The sequence below is a fragment of the Delphinapterus leucas genome, chromosome 4 (assembly GCF_059928025.1).
Source record: "Delphinapterus leucas isolate spDelLeu-1000000601 "Yukka" chromosome 4, BTC_Dleu_Yukka2, whole genome shotgun sequence".
Lineage (NCBI taxonomy): Eukaryota > Metazoa > Chordata > Mammalia > Artiodactyla > Monodontidae > Delphinapterus > Delphinapterus leucas.
The window spans coordinates 98019090-98032996 of NC_143132.1; the positions used below are offsets into that span (position 1 = coordinate 98019090).

The window sequence follows — 13907 nt, forward strand, 5'->3', positions numbered from 1 at the left end:
GGAAACATATGAGATCATTTCTTTCCCCTCTGCCAAAGACAAGCTGATTTCCCCAACCCACGTGTACAGTTGAGCAGTAAGTCTAGCATGCTAGCGCGCTCGACTCTCCGGACTTGTGTCTTGCCATCTATGGGGACACACGCATCCGTGATAGTGCACTGGTTGGGGCAAGACTCAGTAGGCAAGGCATCTCCGGTTCACAAGAAAATTGTGCTGACCGTGTAGCTATCCCGTGTGCCTGCCGCATCTGCCCACTGGACAGGGAAAGAAAGGGTGCTTGGTGTAGTGTACACAGCTGTTCCTATCCACTCTCTCCGACGTTATACACTGTACTCCTCTCCCCACGTGCGTTCCAAGGGCAGGATCACAAACACACACACACACACACCCGAATCTCTCCCAGCCGTCACCCGGGACGCGTCGCCCGCTCACTCCGACCTCCCCGCCGCTGGCTCCGCGGCGTCTCCCAGCCACCAGCACCCCACATGGGCGTAACCCCGCGCCAGGCGTCCGCGCGGCCCACGGAGGCCCTAGCCGGCCCCCGCGTTCGAGGGAAGGCGCGGCCCCGGGGTCGGACGGACAAAGTGGGCGTCCAATCGAGCCCGGCACTGCCTCCCCGAAGGGAGGGAGGGACGGCTCTGACGGGCCCAATGAGCGGGGAGCCCGAGTGGGACTTCCTCCCGGAATCCCGTTGGCCAGAATAGCTGGGCCGTGGGTGACACGTAAGTTAAGTGGGAGGCGGCGGCGGCCGAGGCGCCGCAGCCCCGTCAGTGACACCGGCCCGCCGTCCCCCAAACCCGGCCGGGGCAGCCGGCCCCCACCCAACTACTCACCCCCGCGGGCCGCGCGCTGAGGCGCCGCCTGGAGCCCGGCTCCCTTTGTTGGGCGCGCACCCCCTCCTTTTGGTGGCAACAAAGTCGCGCAGTGAGAGCTGCCGCGAGGGGGCGGGGAGCGGCAGGGGCGGGACTCCGAGAGCCGCCGGGGGCAGCCGGGCCAAAAAGTGGGGAGGAGGGAACAAGGCAGGCGGCATCTGCGGACCGGCGCGAGGACAGCCCGCTCAGAAGTATGCGGAGGGCCCCCTCCCGGGCCCAGGCACTCAAGGAGAGTCAGCCTCGCCAAAGTTTGGCGGCGGTGGCTGCCCCGGCGGCATCGATGGCTGCACGCCCCGCGGCGCGCGGAGGCTGAGCGGGCGCCACTTACCCTCCGGCCCAGCTTTTGTGTCTCGCGTCTCCTCCTCATGCTGCGTCCGGCCACCTCCTGCGGCGGCCGCTGCTGAGGCGCCCGCTCGGGCCGAGGGGAGGAAGGGACGGCGGCGGCGAGGACGGCCGCGGCGCGGGGTCCCGACGGGACTATGGGAAACGGGATGTGCTCCCGAAAGCAGAAGCGGATCTTCCAGACGCTGCTGCTGCTGACCGTGGTGTTCGGCTTTCTCTATGGCGCGATGCTCTACTACGAGCTGCAGACACAGCTGCGGAAAGCCGAAGCGGTGGCACTCAAGTACCAGCAGCACCAGGAGTCCCTTTCCGCCCAGTTACAAGGTACGGTTAACGGGACGCGCGCGGCCGGTGGCCAACTTTGCCCCGCGCCTCCCGCCCCGACTGGAAAAGTGGTTTTGATGAGCTGTTGGCACCGCGGGCACCACCTCTGACCTTCAGGGACATCAGAGGCAAACCCCGCCGGACCCCGGAGTGTCAGAGATGACACATCCGCATCCTCCCGCTTCCTCCGGTGGTTACATTTGAAATTGGCAGCGCCAGCCCAGGTTCCGCTGGGCGATGGATGGGCGGGTACACACTGAGTCTTTTACCCCAGCCCTTGTCAAAGGCCCGGCTGCAACCCGGGCAGACAAACCAGGATCCCTGCCTCCGCTCCTGCCAGCCGATCCGGAGGGGCATGGTTTCCTGGTTTCTAGGCATTTGCTTTCCAGTTGACGTTGTCAGTAGCCTAAGAAATGGGGAGTTCGGCCGAGATTTCTCAAACTTCTGTTTCTTCAAGGCAAATTAAGCCATGACCTGGTGGTCCAAACTAATGGCCCAGTCGAATGGAGCCTAGACCTGCTAGTTGCTTATCTCTGTTTACTCAGTAGTGTGACTTTAGAGATGTTGGATGTGTTGGAAAAGTCCATGCTACTGTTCACCATACTGCAGGTATGTTTTTGGAAAAAGAAAAAAAAAAAACTTTATTAAACTGAGTAACTTTCAGTTTGTCCCGGAGAGGTGCAAGAGGAGAAACCTGGTTTTTCACTTTGCCAGACACACAGCAAACACAACGTGATCAATACCTGCAGAAAGACGGAAAGCTCCTATCCTTCTATTTTAGAATCCCATTTAACGTAAATTTCAGGAACATAAACGATGCATGACTGCAAAGTAAGCACCATGTGGCCTTGTTAAGAGCAGAGTCATCCTTTACATATTTTTTGAAAGCTTTTTCTTATACTTGTGGTTAGTTTTCAACACTTATGCAGTCCTCTCCCCACCAAAAGAAGTAATAATAGTAAAGGGCTCTGAGTAGTGAAATGTTGACAGTCCTTGCTGATCATGCAAATATAGCTTATTTCATATTTCTAGGAAGATACAAGCTGCATGGATAGTTTCTGTCATTGTATATTTATACAAATATAAAACAGATACCTTTTCGTTGCTTTAGCTATTTTGAATGTTTTCTGATTCTTGGTCTTACTTGCTTTTCCCAACTTAGAAACAAAGGAAGTATTTTTAGCTTACTGAAGCTGTATAGCCACAGGCAATGAAAATACGTGAGCTGGGCTTTGTTCAAAAGGAAAATCTGTTTTGATTCAGCCTTACTTTAAAAATGTTTTTCTTTAAAACTTGTTGAAATTTACCCATGAGTTAATGTTGGTATGCAAAATATGGATATTTATTTATTTACTTGTTTACTTAGAAGACACCAGCGGCAGTTAGACCAAGGGAAAAACTTGCCATCCAGTAGTACAATGGCAGGACTGGATTTTCACACACGTGACTGGAAGGGTGTATATGGTGGATTATGCAAGGTTGGTGCCTTGTTCTCTTAGTTCAGGAGACTCATGAGAGCAGGTGCTGTCACATTCACCAGTACATCCTCAGCACTGCACAGTGCCTGACACTCAGGAGGGGGTCAATGTATATATTTATTCAGTCAACAAACAAATTTTAACTGTGATGAGAAAACTAGTTCCAATCACTTTTGTCTGCTTTCTCAGACTTCACTTCCTAGTCTGCTTTTTGAAAAAAACCAAGTAACAACAATGAAATATTTTGCCCAAGTAGCACATTTGCCTGAACTCCCAGTGCTGGAACTCATTGACTGAGGAGGCCCTGATTTCTGAGTCATGGCCTTTATTTGCAGTATTCCATTTGGAAAATCCATCTCAGTTTTTTTCCCCCTTTTATTTGCCTTCTTTTGGTGTTGGTAGTGGGGGAGAGGGGTGGTAAGTGGTAATACAAGACCATTAAAATACACAACATTTGCTTTGCTGCAGGAGATGAAAAAAAAATGTTGTAGCTAGTTTGAACAAGTGGCCTTACAGTCCATTTCTTAATTTAGTGTTTTGCCATTTGCTCTTGAATTGTGGTGCTGCACAGTTGCAATATGATTATGTGTGAAGAATGATTTCCCAAGCAGGCTACAGTTTCTTCTTCTTCTTTTTTTTTTTTTTTTTTTTACAATTCTTATTTTTTCACAATTCTGTTCTGTAGCATTCATTTTGGATTTCACATCTGCAGGCCATTTAATGAAGATTTTCTGATGGTACGCAGCTTTTGCTTCCCTTTTCCAATGACAAATGACATTTTACTCAGCGGTGCTGTGTACACATATAGATTTGTTTTTAGGACATTAAACTCTCCATTCTTAAGACTTGTTTCGTTATGTGAGATCTCTTGACCTGGCTTGGATTAAAATCAGAGCTAATTATGAGTGGCCTTCTTTTTTTTAAAAATGCCTCTTGAAAAACGTTAAGTAATTTGGCCATGTAATCTGAAGGTATACATTTGTTAAATGAATGTATTTAGGTCATCTTCAGTTTAATAATGGGTTGTCACCAGACATTATTCTGAAAGTAGGTTATGTCTAACTCCAAGTGTATTTTGGAGTAGAACAGTTCTATAAATAGGAAATGGCAGGGGTTACATGGGGAAAGTTCCAGACTTTGGCAGTGCTCCGTCCACTAAAAACAAATGTCTGTGTCTGCCAGCCTCTCTATCTTCCATCCATAGTGTTCCTTAATTATATTGAGGAGTGGGGCAGAGGTTACCTCTGGTGGCAGAAGCAGTAGTAACAACCTTTGACCAGCGCAGTGTTTAGTTAACTTAAAATTTTTTTTAAAAAACTGCTTTTGGGACTGCCCTGGCAATCCAGTGGTTAAGTCTTGGAGCTTCCACTGCAGGGGGCGCGGGTTAGATCCCTGGTCAGGAAACTAAGATCCCATGTTCCTCGCCAAGCAGCCAAAAACAAAACAAAACAAAACAAAAAAAGCAAAAATGCTTTGGGGGCCATGCTCCATTTTCTGTGTCTATAAACAGTGGTTCTCAGCTTTGACTGCCCATTAGAATTACCTGGGGGCAACTCCCAGTCCAATTAAGTCGCAATCTGTGGGGTGGAACCCACCTGGCAATCTCCCCAGGTGAATGCAATGTGCAGCTGAGGTCGAGAACCACAGCTCTGTAATCTTAAGACTGAGCTGATTCGCACATTTACTTCACTGGCTTGGCTGCAAAGACATTTGAGGCTTTTTTCTTTTACCCCAAGCATGTGATTCAAATTCTAGCCCTGCAACTTTTTGCGTGATCTTGGGCCTCATTTTTCTTATTTATATAATGGAGATTAGAGGGACCTATTTTATAAAATATTGTGAAGATAAAATAATTAATACCTGTGAAGCTCCTAGCACATACCTAGCACATAGTAGGTACTGCTCATTCAACATTAGCTGTTGTTATCATAGCAGTCCCTGTTTGAGATATTTGATCATTTTCTCTTCCCAGGGTTGCCATGGGTAAAATTTTGAAATTGGCAGAATTTGTTTTTATAATTAGCTCCTTTTTTGTTGTACCTAAATGAACATCAAAGAAAATAGGCAGACTGGAATAAATCCAAGTACTTTACTCTGGATAAGGGACCCTCCCTGACAATTTAAATTTAGAATTCAAGTCTGGTTACTAATTAACTCTCTTTATATCATGTCAGATTAGGAGAGGGTGTGATTGCCAGAGGTAGGCAGTAACCTTGTGCAATAAGATCTGGGAGAGGGATGTAACTATTTAAATTTTGGGGGGGGCAAACAATCCCTCATTCTTTTTTTTTTAACATCTTTATTGGGGTATAATTGCTTTACAATGGTGTGTTAGTTTCTGCTTTATAATAAAGTGAATCAGTTATACATATACATATGTTCCCATATCTCTTCCCTCTTGCGTCTCCCTCCCTCCCACAGTCCCTCATTCTTAAAACATTGTATTACATTATTGCAGTGCTCTTGGTCTTCCCAGTGATGACCAGAAACCATCAAGAAAAGGTTCATAGGGCTTCCCTGGTGGTGCAGTGGCTGAGAGTCCGCCTGCCGATGCAGGGGACACGGGTTCGTGCCCCAGTCCGGGAAGATCCCACGTGCCACGGAGCGGCTGGGCCCGTGAGCCATGGCCGCTGAGCCTGCGCGTCCGGAGCCTGTGCTCTGCAATGGGAGAGGCCACAACAGTGAGAGGCCTGCGTACTGCAAAAAAAAAAAAAGAAAAAGAAATAAAGAAAAGGTTCATATGATGTCTTCTATGCTCCTATTCCAGATAAGTGTATTACAGTTATTTAAAACAAACACGTTTGGTGCTTCTAAGGGTGACATGGTTATTCAAGTTAGTTGTCCTTTGCATTATGTTCCCTTGAGACATAGAATGGCCCATTTGCCTGAGCATGAAAACATATTATATCTGGTTTCTTCTTTGTTTTCAACCTACCCTGAATTTGCTTTTAAAAAAAAAAAAAAGTTCTCCTTCAGCTCAGGACCAGGCTTTTAAAAAATTCTTTCATCTCCAGTGCTAAGTGCTTGGCATATACTGTAGTAGGTGATCAATAAATATATAGGTCTATACCTGTATATTCATTGGCTCTCTGCCAATGAATGTGCTTCTGTATGGTGAGCAGTGAAATGTAGTAGATGTGGGCTGAGGAGTCAGAGCTCTTGGATTTGATGTCTTGCTATATATATATATGTATATTTTTTTTACCAGCTGGGTGATCTTGGGTTACTTAACATCTCTGTGATTTGTTTTCATCATATATAATAATCAGGATAATGGTGTTTATAATAGTTTGTCATAGGATCAATAGTGTTAGCGGGTGTACAGTGCTTAGAAGGGTGATACTTGCATTTTGGAATACTGGGGAACTTCATGTACAACAGAGTGGTTCACAGACCTCAGTAATTTAGCCCCACGGGTATAGGCAATGCGTAGTAGGGATACTCGTTTTCAAGTGCAAAGTTAGCACACACAAACATCAATTAGATACTGTCTATTAAATAGACATTTTCACTGAAGTACATACATCGTGCAGTTAAAAGGTGAAATTTATCAAGCTGTTTTTGTTTAGTTCTGTTCTATTTAAAAAATGGAACAGACATAAAAACTCTTTATGTAAAACCCTGCCTTAAGATTTATTTTCTGAATAAAAGATAAAAGCTTCTAGATAACTTTTGAAAATATGACTCAGTTAAACATTCTGTTAAATATATGTGACATGCACGAATATGTGTGACTCCACACACTGTACGTGCCTTAGTCGTCCCTGTAAATTGGAACTCGCCAATATTGGTTCACCAGGGAAGAGAATTGCTCAGTATCTGTGAGCCTTTTGTTTAAGTCTGAGGTAGAAGACCCAGGCATGTTATACAGTTCACTACATCCAAGTAGATTGGAAAACTTACCTTGACCTTTTAAAATTCCCTCCTGCCTTACCAAGAGCTGGGACAGGAGACCAGGTTTTAGAGACTTAAGGAATGAGTGAATTGGAGTTTGAGAATGACGACTGAAGCCGGGAGGACCAAAATGCAAATGATTTGAGAGAAACTAGAAGTGAGAGAGAGAGAAGGGGACTAACATCAGTTTATGACATTTCAAAGCATTGGGGATGATTCTTGCCCACATCTGCGTGTCCTAAAAAGAAAGAAACAGGGACTAGCGAAGGGGGAGTGGGTTTGGCATCAGATACTGTTAGAATGCAACTCTGGTGTTTACCAATGGAGTGACCTTGAGCAGGCAGGTAACCCCTCTGAACTTCGCTTTCTTCCTAGTTCGCTGGGGATATTTTGCACACTTGCATGCACTAGAAATAATACATCTAATGTGACTAGCACAAATCCCAGAGCGCATCACTATGACATTTACTAGGTAACCAGGACTGCTCTTGCAAGATTAATACTGGGCTACTTTTTATTTTGCCCACCGTGTATTACATCTAGTAGGTACTAGAGTCATTACCTGTGGTCTAATTGTGACTCTTTTCAGAGCCATATGCCCACCTTGGCTGAAACTTTTACTTGATTAAAGACACTCTCACTCTGTCTTTTCTACTATATTGACCCTCTTTTGGTAAGAAAGGACTTGAGAACACTTTGCATGGTAGCAGCTAAGAGTTGCTGTTTTTCATTTTGACAAATAAGTGTTCTTATTTTATCACTGAGGACAAAATGTTTTTGCTACTTTTGCCAGTCAGTGGTTTATGGGTTTTGTAGCTTTGTTTGGAAGTGAAATATGTATAACTTTACTGTAAAATAAAAATGGCCAACTGTATTTTTTCTTTCGAGCCACTCTTATTTGAAACAAATTTATTTTGATAGAAATTTGAAAATTTCCTTGAAAGAATTAAATTATGTTAAATACATACCATTTATTGAGTGTCTGCCACATTCAGGTGCTGGGCTTAAGCACTTACATGCATTTTCTCACTTAACCCTGACTGAGCACTTTGGTGTGAAGGAGTAGTCTGCGGCTCAGAGGGGTAAATTAAGTTGCCAGTGTCAAGGTCGAATCTAATGAATCTGCACTTGGAACCCCAATGTGATTTCCTAGCCTGTGTTCTTTCCATAGTACTCCATTGCCCTCAAAATTATTTTAGTGTCTCTGTGACAGTATTAAAGGTTTTGAGAAAGTGGGTTAGGTGGGTCATGTGAGGATTCAAGATAAAATTTAGAATCAGAAGTAACAGGTGTGATTATTTGATGCAGCATTTCCAGAGTGTAGGACATTTGGTGCTGTTGAAAAAGGTGATTTTAGTTGATACTGGAGTTGATTTTAGGTGATCTGCAGATGCTGCATAAAATAACATCAAATCACATGAGAAACTTCTGCCCTTTTGAATTCCCTTTCAGTGTTTTCTTGGCAAGTCAAGGAGAAACTCTCAGTTTGATACTAGAGCCTCTCTCCTAGATATAGTTGCTCATTTGTTTTCAGAGAGCCGACTTCAGGCAGCCAACAGCCTGACAGCTAGACTTTAATAATTGTTTTGTTGTTTTATTGTATTTAAATTTTACGGTTACTACCCATTAATGGCACGTTAAGTCAGATTTTTCATTTACAAAGTAGTAGTGTAAAGTTTCCTTTTTAGAAGTTTATGTTAGGGTAGAAAGTGAACATTTGGCCACCCATTGTACCTATGCAGGTTTTGCATGTATAAAATAAGAACTCATGCTATGAGTACCTGCATGTCTGACGTTCAAGAACGCATCACTTGGTGATACAGACACTGAATTTTACAGTTAAGAAAACAATCCTGAAGAGGATGAATCACTTAGCATATGTCTCAAGCTAAGCCCAGAGCCTACATACGCTGATTTCCAGAACAGCGGAGCACTCCTCACTGCGCTCAGCTGCGTCTGCAGACTGGCAGCACCCTCCTCTTGGTCTGAGCAGCATGGGTGTTGCTATTTTTAAACAATGCTATGTATTTCTGAATGGCACACTTGTGTTCTTTGTTTTTATTGGCCTGTGGGTGCTTTTCCAGAGGACATGCCAGACATTGCCCCACGCTAATAAGGCTCACTAAATAGGCTCATAGCCTGGAGGGACATGGGCATGAAATAAATTGCTCGTTATAATAGTATGACATTTAAAAAAATATTGCTTTAGCTATTTTTCACACATAAAATGTCACAATATGATACGTAGTGAATAGAAAAGTGAAAGATGTGCTGTCATTCTGAAGGATGAGGCATTTTAGAACATTTGAATGACACCATGTCCTTTCCTTTGAGAGTAAGTGAACTTAAGAAAAATATATAATCATTTTAGGAGAGTCAAACATTCTATTTCCCATTTCACCTCTCATTTAAAGCCCTTCTTTAAGTGGAATTTTTAAAAAAAAAAAAAAGCTACAAATCAAGGTATGTAAGAGAACTTTGACGTTGCTTGTATGCTCTAGACAATAGCTATGATACTATAAAATAAGTATTCTAAATGTAAATTAATATTGGGCAGCTGATAAATTGCTTGATTAGTTTGGTTAGTGTAGAACAGTTTATCAAGTTTTACGTTAGTGAGATTTAATATTGTAACTCTATGCTTCCTACTGCAATAATCTCTCAACCTATTAACAAACATTTAGAGATAATTTTTAAAAGGACTTTATATCCTTTTTAAAGGTTTGATTCTGTAAAACACGTTAAATAGTACTGATGTCAAACATCACTTTTATTAGAAGATGAAAAATATATCCTCTTTACTAGATAGGTGAGTATCAGCTCAAAATCCAGAAGTCATCTAAGTTTTATCCGGGTGTGGGTATGGCTCCTTGGATATAGTTCCTCAGGTACAACTTCTCAAGTATAGTTCCTCTTCATGGTAGATCTGTGAAACTAAACCTCAACATATAAGCAACATACAACAGTGGGGCCGGCATACGATACCTACATATTCTTATTCAAAATAGCAGAAAGTGCAAGGTGTGTAGGAGTTGCTGGTCCATGAAAATTCTGAAATCCAGTTAGACAAATGTTCCTCAACTAGGTCCAGGCCTGGGAATAATTCTCCATGGTTCTTGATTCTACCCTATGGACTACTGAGTCATCCTTCCTTTTTTCATGAAAGGTAGCATGTGTTGGCAGCTGAGTTTTCTGTCTGCTTCCTGCCTGTAGAATTTTGGGGATCTATGGCCTTTTTTCATTTAGGACCATCTCCATTCCTTCCAGTCCAAACTGGCAGTGTATCTGCTGGTAAAATCCTCTCAAAATTTTTGTGGGTCTCCTGTGAAACTTGTTGAGGTTTACTCTGTTAGACAAAAAACCACACCCATCTTGGAGATGATTCCTTCTCTACCTTGAGTTTCTGCAGAGGCAAGGGAGAGACAATGCCCTTTAACTTACCAAAGGCCTGTTGAGAGTATCTGTGAGTCACACCCTTAAAGCTGTAGGAGATCCTGTGGTCTGATTGAATAGTACTCTGAGGTGCCGCATTTCCCAGGGCTTACCAAAAGATTTCAGAAGCTGCACCGTTGATCTCATTTTAGACCATGTTTTCTCAGACAGTTCCCTAGAAATGATCTTTGCTTGGAAACTGTTTCTTAACTTTAGCATTGTTTGCTGTCTAGAGAGACTGAGGATTTTCAAAACCTTCAGGTCCTGCCTCCTTTTTTGTTTGGTAGTCCCTCCCCCGATTTATATTCTCATAGTTTGCTATATAAACAGCAAGAAGGAACCAGGTAGCATCTTCAGTACTTTGCTGGGAAAGCTCCTTAACTAAATCACCCAGTTCATTTGGCACTTTGTAAACGTCTCATATAAATGCATGGGTCTGCAGGTCACGTAACTACACATAAGTGTCGTATTGTTAAACCTTTTGCCACTGTGCAATTTCTAGTTTCCAATAAGATTTTCCTCACCTTCATTCATGCCCTTAATAGAAATCTCTTCAAAGTCCAAAATTCTGTGAACAATGTGTCCAAGGCACTTTACACTGTCACTGGCACTCTTCTTAGGCCCACTACATGGTTCCAAAGCCTCTACCACCTTTTAGGTTTTTGTCATGGCAGCACCCCACTTCTAAAATCTGGATTAGTTATCCTGTTGCATAGCAAATTACCCCCAAACTGAATCGGCTTAGAATGACAAATATTATCTCACAGTTTTTGCTGGAAAGGAATCGACTTAGCTGGGTGATTCTCTGAAGATCTCTGTCTCACGATGTTGCAGTCAAACTGCTGATCAGGGTTGTAGTCATCTCAAAATTTGACCGGGACTGAAGGATCTGCTTCAGAATTCACTGATGTGGTTGTTGGCAGGCCTCAGAAGATCCACTTCCAATCTCACTCATCCAGGCCTTTCTGAAGGCCCATGATTCCAACCTGGAACTTAAAACATAATAGCTGGCTTCCCTCAGAGCAAGAGATCCAAGAGAAAGCTAGAGAGAGAGTGTGTATGAACCCAAGATGAAAGTGAAAGTATTTTAATAACCTAATCTTGAAGGTGATAACTCATCACTTTCTGCCATATTCTGTTCATTAGAATCTAATCACCAAGTCCAGCCTGTGCTCAAGGGCAAGAATAACAGAAAGTAAGGATCACCTGGGGCCATCTTAGTAGCTGCCTCCCACAAGGTGAGAACGACATTGTCATTGTTGGCATTCTTCGAGCACTTGCTATGTGCCAGGCACCGTTCTAAATTATATTCTTGGAATAGCCAACATAATACTTTGGTAAAAATGTTCTACTATATATTAAAATGTGATTTACCATTTAATTTTACATATATTAGTGAGAAGTGGCATTTGAAGTCATGGAACTACAGAGGGAAATTATCTGCTGTTTAAACCATCTGACTTGGAAGAATTAAAATTAGAAGAGATTTCCAGGTATCTCTCTGAAGTATAAACCTAACTAGGAGGCTGTTAGGGGAAATCCCAAAGTGGAAGCCATCCTGTCCTTGGGGAGTTTCAAAATCCATCGACAACTTGTGAAAATTTCCTACTCCTACAAATGACTATTTCTTTGGCAAGTAGATAGGAATGCAGTGCAGTGTGTTTGTTCATACAGTATTTTCATTTGCTTCTGAACGTTCCTTCTGACTTCATATAGCCTGCAGTCCTTGGTGAAGACCTCATTATTCGACAATCAGAAGATACAATTTTTAATGGAGTTCAACTGGTCTTAGATAAATTTCTTTGATTTAAAGAAAGAGCACTCATTGCATGACTAGTAATTTCAACTTGTTCATTCATCCCTATTTTGAAAGTCAGGTTTTAAATATTGCAATACATGAGTTATTCTTTTGTGAGGTCGATAAAATAAAAAATAGAGCATATGAGCAATTAGGAAAAAGTCATTAAATGTTTTATGAACAATTGTAATTTCAAATTCACAGTATGGCCTCACTCTTCCAAACATACTTTAATAATTAGAGATACATGAGATGAATATTTCTGTTTTCCATTTGACTTCCATTGTACTTTCCTAAACATATTTCTGTAAGAGATTAGATCGGGAAGTGGGTAGAGAATATTTTGTCAAAATGTTTGAAGCTATACTTGATTCACAAATCAGGGAGAGTTCTGTTCTTGTCAGTGAGAAGTTGCTGTTGAATTTCTAGGAAATCAGTGATTCTCTTCCTGCTCTCCTGCTATCTATGTGGGTGCCAGATTGCTGCCGTGATCCTCTCTGTTAGGCTAGGTTGCTGGGGACTTCTCTTGGTGATACTCTCAGTGATTGTAAGTCCCTTGGGACATGTGGTCTCTGTTATCTGTCCCAAAAACCAAAATGGGAAAATTCCCTACGTGTTCTACAGTATAGTTCTAACATGTGCAGTGTGGTTCTTAGGGACACTTAACAGGCTGCATATTGTCTTTGTCTCGTTTACCTTTTGCTCCCTGGGTTGGTCAGGGTTCATATGGATTAAGCTAGCAGATGCTCTTTTCTGTTGAAACTGCCCAAGGAAGCAGTAGCTTCTAACCCAGTTAGCTAGAATGATGGTATTTGTGAACACATGTGAGACCCCTTTTTTAGCCCCCGAGAAGTGTTCATCTGAGGGTCCCACGGTAGCAATACTTTGAGCAGAGACCGAGCCTTTAAAGAAAGACTGCTTTGTTTTTATTTCAGGCCTCCAGCTTTTCTCAAAACTGCCTCCTACCTGGCAACAGCTCAGTCTAAGACCATGTCGTGTGTCTTGTTTGTGACCCTCTCTTTCCTGAGGGTGGCATTTTCAATTTGGGATCTGTGGGGTCTATGAATTTTCTGAAAATTTATGTCAATTTTGTATAAGTGCCTTTTCCCAAGACAGACGCTATAGCTTTTATCAGATCCTCAAAGCATCAGTGACCTGAAAAAGGTTAAGAACCCCTGCTTTTGGGCAAATTCCCCCTTCTGAGGTTTTTTTAAGTCCATCTTGGAATTTGACCTCCCCTGGTTCCACACCATGAACCCTCTAGAAAGTGGCCAGGTTTGTAATGGAGTCATCAGTGCTGACTGCTATTCCTCTAAAGCCCAAACCCACTCCACCTCCCTCAAATGTAAGAATCCTGATTAGAGATTTAAATGACATCTAATAAATTGCATTCCTAGAATCCACTAGTAATTGCTTAGTAAATAATAAATAAAAATGCCTTGCTATCACATGAGACATTTATGCTTTTCAAATTGCTTTGTATTCATGATATCATTTGGTCCTGAAAACCTGTGATGTTGAGTAAGGCAATATGCAATATTCTTACCATTTTGAATTTGGGGAAACAGAAGTCACACAGCAAGACAGCGACACACTTGGGATTAATGCTCAAATTGCTTGAATCCTAACTCAGGACTCTTACTAATTCTCAGTTTCCAAGGCTCCCTCACCCTGGAACTAAAAGGAGGTTTTGACAGCACCTATTCCAAAACAGAGTTTTTTACTTTGCCTCCTCAGAGTTAAGAATATTCCCAGATGGTGACGCAG

The 13907-nt window shown here is 42.8% G+C and overlaps 1 protein-coding gene across 5 annotated transcripts in view; it reads left to right on the forward strand.

The window, feature by feature from the left end:
- Positions 1-718: 718 nt before the first annotated feature.
- Positions 719-13907, forward strand: part of GOLIM4 (golgi integral membrane protein 4) — an 81046-nt gene continuing 67857 nt past the window's right edge. For 2 of the 5 annotated variants that reach the window (XM_022572905.3, XM_030760686.2), the window contains exon 1: positions 719-1538. In XM_022572905.3, coding sequence (XP_022428613.1) covers positions 1352-1538 — 187 coding nt within the window. In that variant the 5' untranslated portion in view covers positions 719-1351. The remainder of the gene's footprint in view (positions 1539-13907) is intronic. The other 3 variants (XM_022572896.3, XM_022572925.3, XM_022572915.3) reach the window with 2 other exon arrangements.